The sequence below is a fragment of the Salvia miltiorrhiza genome, chromosome 2, assembly GCF_028751815.1.
Source record: "Salvia miltiorrhiza cultivar Shanhuang (shh) chromosome 2, IMPLAD_Smil_shh, whole genome shotgun sequence".
NCBI classification, from domain to species: domain Eukaryota; kingdom Viridiplantae; phylum Streptophyta; class Magnoliopsida; order Lamiales; family Lamiaceae; genus Salvia; species Salvia miltiorrhiza.
Genome location: NC_080388.1, coordinates 20,203,618 through 20,214,180, shown reverse-complemented (window position 1 = coordinate 20,214,180; position 10,563 = coordinate 20,203,618). Strand labels below are relative to the sequence as shown.

General features: G+C 45.8%; 2 protein-coding genes across 2 annotated transcripts; both read left to right on the top strand.

Moving 5' to 3' along the window:
• The first annotated feature begins 5,280 nt into the window (after positions 1-5,280).
• On the top strand, positions 5,281-7,426 carry LOC131008112 (uncharacterized). The gene is made up of 4 exons (XM_057935010.1): positions 5,281-5,439; positions 5,635-6,457; positions 6,611-7,255; positions 7,416-7,426. The coding sequence occupies exons 1-4, from the start codon at positions 5,281-5,283 to the stop codon at positions 7,424-7,426; spliced, it is 1,638 nt and encodes a 545-aa protein (XP_057790993.1).
• A 12-nt stretch (positions 7,427-7,438) lies between these two features.
• On the top strand, positions 7,439-9,990 carry LOC131008111 (uncharacterized). The gene is made up of 3 exons (XM_057935009.1): positions 7,439-8,344; positions 8,732-8,868; positions 9,004-9,990. The coding sequence occupies exons 1-3, from the start codon at positions 7,522-7,524 to the stop codon at positions 9,988-9,990; spliced, it is 1,947 nt and encodes a 648-aa protein (XP_057790992.1). The 5' UTR covers positions 7,439-7,521.
• Positions 9,991-10,563: the final 573 nt, after the last annotated feature.

Here is a 10,563-nt window from a genome sequence, read left to right as displayed (position 1 = left end):
TCCTTGGGAGGAGAAATATTATTGTGTATCATCATCTTCCTTTTCTTGACCTCTTCTTCTGCATAACTGTTGGATCTGACTGATGCTTCTTCATCTGACTTTCCAGTTACTTCAATAGTCACGATCCATTTGCCTTTGTCAGCTGCAGTTAACCTTCCTCCAATGCTTTCCACTAGAGTTGTAGATGGAAAGTGTTTCATCAGTAGGGAGTTTTCCATGCAATTCTTGACCCACTATTCCATCTTTTCATTAAGTCTAACTGTTTCAAAAGTGGCTTCTTCAAGCTTCTTTGCATTTCTCTCGAGATCAGTTCAGTCTCATCCAATTTCGACTGAAGTTTACTCTTTTCTGATTGTAGAGTATCGATCTCCTTCTTTAGTCCATTGTTCTCTGCAATCAGCTCATCAAGGCCAGTTTCATTCGAAAGATAAACACTGATTTTCTTCTTTTTCATTTTGAGCTAGACTGATCTCACTCTTCATTCTTTGATTCTCTTCCAAGATATTCTCAAATAGTTTTCTCAACCTTCGGTAGTCGCACATCACTTGTTCATATTCTTCAGCATTCAGTGATGTGGCTCTAGAAACTAAATTTTCTCCTATCATCATTAAGGAGACATCAGTATTAAAGGTTTTAGATTGAGAATTTACCTTAGGCCCATCTAGTCCATTGTCGTAGCTATTGATGTTGTTGTCTGCTACACTTTCAGCATCTTTTGGCATTAGGGCCTGGCTCTCATCATCAGAACTGGTTGAGTTGCTTGAGTATGATACACTTGAGGAGTTGGAGTCCTCGGCATCTCCTGCAACCATTGCTTTCTTCCTCTCCATTCGTTTATCTCTTCTGGCTCGAAGGAATTTTCTTTCAGTATGTGAGATCTCAGGACAATCAGTCTTGTAGTGTCCCTTCTTGCCACAGTCAAAGCACTCCACATCTTTCAGATCCGGAGTTGATGGATTCTTTTCTTCAGATTTTTCGTTGGAGTATCTTGGCTTGTACTCCTTCTCCTTGCCCTTGAAGTTCCTCTTTTGGAACTTCTTGTACTTCTTGAGCCTTGATTTCATTTTGTTGAACCTTTCAGTCATTAGTGCATATTGACTAAAGAGGTCTTCATTTTTTACATTAGTCGACACCTTTGACTGTTTCTTGGAATCTTTGGTTGCAGCTTTTAGTGTTGCTCCTTTGGAAGCTGATGGAGCATCCCCGTCTGATGTTCCGACTTTCTTGTTGTGCTTGCTCCGTTGAATATCAAATTTACTTGCTTCGAGGTCGGAGAACAACTGCTCGGTGCTCAGCGTGCTAAAATTAGGCTTTGACTTCTAAGCAATGGCATACATTTGCCAATCAGTCGAGGTTAGGCTTCGAACGATCTTCAGATTGATCTCTCGTTGTGTGTATTTGTTTTTGGATAATGCTTGGACATCGTTCAGTATTTTGTGAAATCTGAACTCCATTTCTTCGATGGATTCATTCTTTAACATCTAGAAATTGTCAAACTTTTGACAAGCTATAGAGAGCTTGTCCTCCTTGATTTCATCAGATCCAGCACACCTCTCCAGGGTGTTCCAAATTGTCGGGAACAGTTCCTGAAATAATGTTCTTCGCGAGGTTGTCGAGTTCGTCCTGTTTTCTTTCCTCACTGGTATACTCATGTTTCTCCTTGATTTTGGACTCTTGGTAGGGTTCCTTCCCTGTTTCTATTGATGTCCTCAATGTTATTTCTTTGATGACGATTGGCCATTCCATAATTACTTTCCACATCCTACAGTGCTGGGCTGTGAGATAGCTCTGGACTCTAAATTTCCATATCTCATAGTTTTCTATGGAAAACGTTGGTAGAGATGTAGACCTACTAAAGTTAGTTTCCATAATGACGGAGAATAAATAAAGTATAGCGCACGTAGGACGGAGAGAAGATAGAGATTCTTGAAGTAGGATCTAGTTCAGTAGAACTGGGTCAAAGTATATTGTTCTTGCGAACAACCTGCTCTAATACCAATTATTGGGTCCCTTAGTATTACTGAACTGGTGTATAGAGGGGGTAACACACCAGTAGGCTATTTTTAGAAAATAAAGACTTGAAATCTTTTTGTAAACTGATGTGAGTATCTGACCGATACTGATGTGAGTCGACTGAAATTAACAGCGAGTTGAAAATCAGTTAAGAAGGTTGTAGACTGATACTAATATTGTTCATTAGGGTAATTTCAGTGCGAGAAACTTATTGACACACTGATAAATCACTAGGCTTGTGCTTACGGGTGCACAACAAACATTGCTTCTGAAACTTCAAGTTTCAGAGCCAACACTCTGGGTTGGACTTCTCGTTCTTAACTTACAGTGCTGAGACAACAAGCGTCTAGCTTGCGGTAGTTAAGAATCTCTGAGTTCAGAACAACGTCTCGAACTCTCTCTATCTCAAACACTCTTTTCACTCGTTGTAATAAGGTTTTGACTCTCCAACTATTGGTTACTGAGAACAGGCTCTCGAGTAATCAAAACTAGGCTAAGGATGGTGAATATTTGCCTAGTAGCTTCTAAGAGAATATTGGTATAATAGGTGAACTGATATTTGACAATGGAGGATTCTTTTATTCTATTCAAAGATTTGGCTAAGTGTAGGCTGAGTCTTTAGTTCGGTAGAGCTTCAGCGTAAGTTCTTGAATCGGTGAGGTCGAAGGTTGAATCTTGAGCTCTATTTATAGGCGAATGAGAGAGAATAGATTCGTTGGAGGGGATCCTTCAATCTTATCTACCGTTTGACTTGTCAATTCAAATTCTGCTCAAGTCTTCATCCTCTATCTCCTTCATGCCGAATGAGGCATGGCCATTCTAAGCTAAGAGATTGTGTTACACTGCATGGTAACACGGAAAGGAAAACTCTGCAGGTTGAAGGACGATTCACCATATCCTTGCATATAGTGCTAATGCACTGTCCTTAGCATTAAATGCGACGTGTACTACAAGCATTGATGATAAACATGCATTTTTACCTCTTGGTGTGTGTTTACCTCGTTTTTGGGCGGTACTTGCTAGTGTTCTACCGTGTTTTCGGGCATGTTTTATTCCTCTTTGCCTTATTTTTCACGTGCTCGATGACCTTTTCGGTATACTGTTGTCCTGTGCAGGATTCGAGAGTTGTCAAGTTTTTCAGCATTGATTGAAGCAAAATTTGAAGACAACCCACGGCCGCCGCCCTCGCAGCCCCACGGCGCGAGCTGTGCATGTTTTTGGAGATTCTGCGAAAGGCCATCACGGCGGCGCCGTCCCACGGCGGCCGCCGTCCACGGCGCCGCCGTCTCACGGCCGCCGCCGTGCTTGTTCAAATCCGGCAGTTACGGATTTTCGTATAAAAACCCATTTTTAGGGTTTTATTGACGACTTCCGATCAGCAGAGCCTCTAGGGCGATTTTCCATTATTCTCCATTATTTTTAGAGTTCCTAAACTTTGATTTTCGCTTTCGGATTCATCGGATTGTTTGTGATTCAAACTATCACTTCATCGGATCGCTTTTCATTGGATTGCTACGTTGTGTAAGAACTCCTCTATTTTCCTTAGTTAATTGAATCGTTGGTTTTATTTGAATTCTTAGTTAATGCCTTGATGATTGTGATGATGGTGAATGTGATGTTTTGCGATTGATGACGTTTGATCTCGTTTAAATTGTTAGAATCGTTGGTTTATAATTGTTGCTTTCAGATTATCTTATTGGTGGATGTTTAATAACCTTTTTAATGGTCTTGAAGCTTTCTTAAGTTTGAATCGGATGCTTGATTTAGTTTCTTGCCTAGATAGTAATTAATCGTCGATGCTTATGAGTTTATGATTGTTTGGTTCAGAGTTCAAGATTGAAACCCTAGTTGATTCCGTTAATGTTTAAATGCCGTGTTCTTAGTTCTTATATGTGTTCGTACATGTCTCTGCATTAGTTAATGTTTATTGCTTCATTTCAATTACGTACCGGTGTTAGAGTGTTAGTCAGTGCCAGCCCCAATTATCCGATTAGAGTGTTTAGGTTTTATTTCTGTTTCTTGTGAGCAATACGATTAGAGCCCTGCTAAGTCTTCCTTGTGAGACGACTTGAGTCACCTTACCGCCCTAGGACGACCTCGTATAAATTCGAGTCCATCCGCTAGGTGTTTTTGGATGAGTCAAATTTTGGCGCCGTTGCCGGGGAAGGCTTTAGGCATTTGATTGTGTTGCATTGTTTTCCGTGTTTATTTTTGTTTATTTCTTTTGACTTGGTTATTTTCTCCCTCCGGTGCGTTTGATTTGGTTTGCTAGTGTTGTGTATGCAAGGTCGCCGCAGCTTGAAAAGAAAGCTTGCACCTTACTACGACAACATTCATCGACCTAGGGAGGTCCTTTTAAGCCTGGAGGAGGAGTCCGAGTCCAGTTCGAGAATTCTTGTGGAATCTCAGTCTCGAGAGGGAGACCGTGAAGAGAGAATCGCTGCCAACCCCATTCTGGAAGCCATTGAGGATACACCTTCTGTGCACTCTGACGAAGAAGAAGAAGCTCGGCCCAACCCTGACCAAGAAACCATGGCGGAGCAGAACGTCCAGTACATGGGAGATTTTTCCAGGCCAGTTATTGGGGCCACTAGCACGTCAGCGATAGTGCTTCCCACGGCGGTCCGAAATTATAATCTGAAGCCCAACGATTCAAACCTGCTGCCGCTCTTTTATGGGATGCCGAGTGAGGACGCCTTACAGTTCATCCGTGACTTCTGCACTCAAGTGCAGACCTTCCCACTACTGGAGCTGACCGAGGATCAGTTGAGACTCAAGTGCTTACCTTATGCACTCAAGGACCGGGCTAGAACGTGGTTACTGTCCTTGCCGCCAAACTCCATCACCACATGGGCGGAGGCGAGTGAGAAGTTCATGCTCAAATACTACCCTAATCACAAGACGCAGGAGATTAGGACTCAGATAATGAACTTCATGCAAGGAGCTGACGAGCCCCTTCACGAGGCTTGGGAGAGATTTCAAGAGCTTCTCCGCCAGTGCCCGCAGCACCAGTTGGCTCCCGTCATGTTGATGCAGTTCTTCTATGACGGATTGATTCAGACGGCACAGTTTATGGTGGATAGTACCGCTGGGGGCAACATTGCCCGAAAGACAGCTGATCAGCTCAAGGAGATCTTCAACACTCTTGCCGCGAGTTCTCAACAAAAATCAGTCAGAGGAAGGAGGATCGAAGCCAATGCTGTAGCCCCAAACAATGAGCTGCAGAAGCAAGTAGCGGACCTGATGAGGCAAGTTCAGCATCTAAGAATGAATCAGGTGGAGCCTCAAACCGTTCAAGCACCGCCAGCTCAAGCACCGCCAGCTCAGGCACCGCCAGCAGAAGGATGTGGCATATGTGGCGATTTTAGCCACGGAACCAACGAGTGCCACCGAATGGGGGAGTTCACACCTGAAGGGGAGGCAGAGGTCTACGCTGCCCAAGGATACCAGGGGAGACCTCAATTTGAGCAGAGGCCCATGTTTAATCAAGGGCAACAGAATTACAACTCGGGGTGGAGAACTCAGCAGAATTCTGGATGGAGGAACCAAGCGCCTGGCCAAGGGTCGGGATCAAATCAAGGAAATCAATTCCGCCGTCCTCCTCAGCAATTTGGGTATCAGAACCAGCAGCAGTTCTACCCACCTCAACAGCAGTTCCCATTTCCTCAGCAGCAGAACTACCCTCAAGCTTACCAGCAACAGCCCCCGCAGTATCAGCAGTACCAACAACTCCCTATGCAGCAGGGGAATTTTCAGCAGCAGCAGCAGCAATTTCAGACTGCTCCTCAGCAGTTTCAGAAGCAAGCCCAACCACAGAAGCCGACTCTCGAGGACACCATGCAATCTTTTATGGAGATGACCAAGCAGAGCATGGAGTCCCAGTCGGCTACAATCAAGCGTCTCGAGACAACCGTTGGGCAGCTCTCCGGGACATTGAACCAGATGCAGCAGCAGCAACAACCAGGGAAGCTCCATGGACAAGGATTGCAGCCCCACCAAGCCCAAGCAGTTACTGTTTTACGCAATGGAAAGGTGGTGAATAACAAAGTGGAAGCCCCTGTGGAAGAACCACCCAAAGAAGCTCGCATGGAAGAGCAAGTAAAGGAGCCGTTGCAGCCAAGAGAGGAGGAAAAGGAGAAGGAGAAGGAGCCCGAGGTGAAGCTCCACAAGGCTGCCAAGCCATACAAGCCACCGGTTCCCTACCCAAACCGGTTGAAGAATGAAAAGCTAGACCAACAGTTCACCGATTTCTACAACATGTTGGCAAAGGTGAACGTGAACCTGCCACTCCTGGACGTGATCAGAAATGTCCCGGCTTACGTGAAGTTCTTCAAGGAGTTGGCGTCCAAAAAGCGGAAGTTTGTGGACAACGAGAAGATTCTTGTGTCCGAGGTTGCCAATTCCATCATGCAGCAGCCCTTGCCACCCAAGCAACGAGATCCAGGTAGTTTTGTTATCAATATTGCTTTGGGGAACGGTAAGGAGGCCTCGGGTATGCTTGATTTGGGGGCTGGGATTAATTTGATGCCGTACTCTATTTTTAAGCAATTAGAGTTAGGCGATTTAAAACCCACTAGAATGTGCTTACAATTGGCAGATAGATCAGTTAGGTATCCTCGCGGGGTTATTGAGTATATCCTAGTTAAAGTGGGTGGTTTGATTGTGCCTGTCGATTTTGTTGTGCTTGAGATAGGAGAAGTCCATGAGAATGGCAAGGAACACACTTTACTGCTAGGAAGACCATTCATGGCCACCACTAACACGTTGATTGATGTGAAAAATGGAACAATAAAAATGACCGTGTTAGGAGAGTCTGTGTCTTTTTCTGTGCATCATAGTCGCGCTTTGCCATCATCTTCTTTCACTAATGACTGCTCCTATATAGATGCTATTGATGGCCTTGCCGAGATGGTTTTTGCGCAGGAACAAGAGATAGTGGAGATCTTTGCAGGATCGGCGGACATGGAGGAGTTTGCTCGGGAAGCCGAGGAAAGAGAGAGAGAACGAAGAGACAAACTCCCCATTGATGAGCCTGTGGTGCTTGAAGATGCCACGAAGTGCAAAAAGCCCAAGTTGGAACTCAAGGATCTCCCTAAACACCTCAAATATGTGTACTTGGAAGAAGGAGAGGAGAAGCCCGTGATCATATCCGCCGAGCTCACGCATGAGCAAGAAATGGCATTGATGGGAGTGCTAAGGAGCAACAAGTTGGCATTTGGTTGGGGCCTTGCCGACATTAGTGGTATTAGCCCCGCCACATGCATGCATCGGATTCACCTCGAGGATGGAGCGACACCTAAGAGAGATGGTCAACGAAGACTCAACCCCGTCCTCATGGAGGTAGTACGCAAGGAGGTACTCAAACTATTGGCGGAAGGGATCATTTACCCTATCGCCGATAGTGAGTGGGTAAGCCCGGTGCATGTGGTGCCCAAGAAGGGGGGAATCACGGTTGTCCTGAATGACAACAAGGAGCTGGTGCCGACCCGCCCGGTCACGGGTTGGCGTATGTGTATTGACTACAGGAAGCTAAACGCCGTGACAAAGAAGGATCATTTCCCTCTTCCTTTCATTGATCAAATGTTGGATCGTTTAGCTGGTCATGATTTTTACTGTTTTCTTGATGGTTTGTCAGGTTATTACCAAATAGCAATCGCGCCGGAGGACCAGGACAAGACGGCGTTCACAACCCCTTTTGGTACCTTTGCGTGGAAGAGGATGCCTTTTGGGCTGTGCAATGCACCGGGGACCTTCCAACGGTGCATGATGTCGATCTTCGCGGAAATGATAGGTGATTTTGTTGAAATTTTCATGGATGACTTTTCCGTGTTTGGAAATTCGTATAGTGATTGCTTGGGTAAAATTAATTTGGTTTTGAAAAGGTGTATAGAGAGTGGGTTAACTCTTAGTTGGGAGAAGAGTCACTTCATGGTGACTAGTGGCATCGTTCTTGGCCACGTGGTGTCAAAAGATGGTATAGAGGTTGATAGGGCTAAGGTGGAGGTGATTGAAAAATTACCCCCACCAATTGATGTAAAAGGCATTAGGAGTTTTCTAGGTCATGCCGGGTTTTACCGGCGTTTCATTAAGGATTTCTCTAAGATTGCCCAACCTTTATGTCGTCTGCTTGCTCAAGATGTGGATTTTGATTTTAATGAAACTTGTATGCATGCTTTTGAATTGCTGAAGCTCAAGTTAAGCACTGCACCTGTTGTTGTTGCACCTGATTGGTCTTTGCCTTTTGAGATTATGTGCGATGCTTCAAACTCTGCTGTGGGGGCCGTTCTTGGTCAACGTGTTGACAAAATGTTGCGTGTGATTTACTATGCTAGCTTGACTTTGAATAATGCACAAGTGAATTACACTACCACAGAAAAAGAGTTGCTTGCTGTGGTTTTTGCTTTAGACAAGTTTCGTGCTTATATTATTGGGTCTAAAGTAATTGTCCATAGTGATCATGCGGCATTAAGGTATCTATTGACTAAGTCCCAAGCTAAGCCACGCCTTATCCGTTGGATTTTATTATTGCAAGAGTTTGATCTTGAGATTAAGGATAGGAAGGGGAGTGAAAACTCCGTTGCCGATCACTTATCTAGACTTGAGCATAATGTGGTTGAATCGAGTCATGATGCCATACATGAGTCTTTCCCGTTTGAGCATACTTATGAAATTGCCTCTGTGCCTTGGTTTGCTGATATTGTCAATTACCTTGCTTGTGGGGAATTAAGACCCGATCTAACATCCCAAGAGAGGAAAAGGTTTTTGGCTACTTGCAGGCAATACTATTGGGAAGATCCCTACCTTTTCAAGTTGGGGAAGGATGAGGTGATCCGGAGATGCATTCCGGATGTGGAGCAACAACAAGTGTTGAGGCTTTGCCATGAAGCCCATTGTGGTGGGCATTTTGGTGGACAAAAGACGGCTCATAAGGTCCTCCAATCCGGTTTGTTTTGGCCAACTCTTTTCAAAGATGCTCATTCTTTTTATCTTGCTTGTGATCGGTGCCAAAGAGTTGGGACAATTGGGCGCAGGAATGAAATGCCCCTCACGAGCATTCTTGTTGTGGAGATTTTTGATGTGTGGGGCATAGATTTCATGGGCCCCTTCCCTATGTCTTACGGTTATGAATATATCTTGCTTGCCGTCGATTACGTGTCCAAGTGGGTTGAGGCCATCCCTACAAGGACATGTGATGCTAATGTCGTCTTGAAGTTTGTGCAGGAGAACATTTTATGTAGGTTTGGATTTCCCAAGGCCATAATCAGTGATGGAGGCAAACACTTCTGCAACAAGCTTTTTGAGAAGCTTATGAGGAAAAACGGCATCACTCACAAGGTGGCCACACCTTATCATCCTCAGACCTCGGGCCAAGCCGAAACAAGTAATCGGCAAATCAAGGGCATACTGGAAAAGACTGTCCAACCCTCGCGTAAGGATTGGTCTCTTAAGCTCAATGATGCCTTGTGGGCGTATCGGACCGCCTTCAAAGGAGTCCTGGGAATGAGCCCCTACCGCCTTGTCTACGGTAAAGCATGCCACTTACCGGTGGAGGTTGAGCACCGAGCTTATTGGGCAATCAAGGCCACCAATTGCGACATTACTACCGCGGGGAAGCAAAGAGCCTTGCAAATGGAAGAACTTGATGAATTGCGCAACGAGGCATACGAGAGTGCAAGGATCTACAAAGACAAAGTCAAGAGGTTGCACGATAGCCGTATTGTCCCCAAGAATCTCCAACCTGGAATGAAGGTGCTTTTGTTCAACTCAAGGTTGAAACTCTTCCCGGGCAAGCTCAAGTCTCGTTGGAGTGGCCCTTTCATTCTTAAGGAGACTCTCCCTCATGGCGCTGTAGTCTTAAGCAAGGAGAACAACGACGAGACGTTTACCGTCAATGGGCATAGGGTGAAGCCCTACTTGGAGCATGACGTGGTTGCCGCTGTAGTGGAGTCCCAAGCACTCCACGATCCAACGTTTTGACAAGCTCCTTACCGTCGAGCTCTCGACCTTAACTAGAGCGCTTCGTGGGAGGCAACCCACGTTTCTTCTCTTCTCTTTTCCTTTTATGTTTTGTGTAGTGTGTGTTCTTGAGGTTTTGTATCTTGTTGTTACTGGTTTTAGGTGGGTTTTCATTGGTTTTTATTGTGGTATTGCAGGAAATAGGCTTACCGGACTATCCCCGAGCTGAAGGATGTGATTTTTGGCAGCCGGATAGCAAAAACAAGCAAAGGCCGAAGGGGAGGGACGGCGGCGCCGTCTCACGGCGGCCGCCGTCCACGGCGCCGCCGCATCACGGCGGGCGCCGCCGCTCTTACATCCTGTTGAACCTTCACCATTACACAAAACGCCGAAGGAGGGGGACGGCGGCGCCGTGTCACGACGGCCGCCGTCCACAGCGCCGCCGCTACACGGCGGGCGCCGCCACTTTTAAACCAGCCTTACCCCAAAAATCACGAAGGGGGGTCACGGCGGCGCCGTATCACAGCGGCCGCCGTCCCACACCCCAAGCCCAGCCCAGCCCGCCCTTCCTAGCCCGGCCCGCCCTTCCCCTTA

Coding starts and splice junctions, on each gene's coding strand:
- LOC131008112 (XM_057935010.1), top strand. CDS start 5,281: ATGAATCAGGTGGAGCCTCAAACCGTTCAAGCACCGCCAGCTCAAGCA. Junction 5,440..5,634: donor CACCTGAAGGGGAGGCAGAG/GTCTACGCTGCC, acceptor TTTGGGTATCAG/AACCAGCAGCAGTTCTACCC. Junction 6,458..6,610: donor ACCCAAGCAACGAGATCCAG/GTAGTTTTGTTA, acceptor TACAATTGGCAG/ATAGATCAGTTAGGTATCCT.
- LOC131008111 (XM_057935009.1), top strand. CDS start 7,522: ATGTGTATTGACTACAGGAAGCTAAACGCCGTGACAAAGAAGGATCAT. Junction 8,345..8,731: donor GCGTGTGATTTACTATGCTA/GCTTGACTTTGA, acceptor ACCTTGCTTGTG/GGGAATTAAGACCCGATCTA. Junction 8,869..9,003: donor GATGCATTCCGGATGTGGAG/CAACAACAAGTG, acceptor TCTTTTTATCTT/GCTTGTGATCGGTGCCAAAG.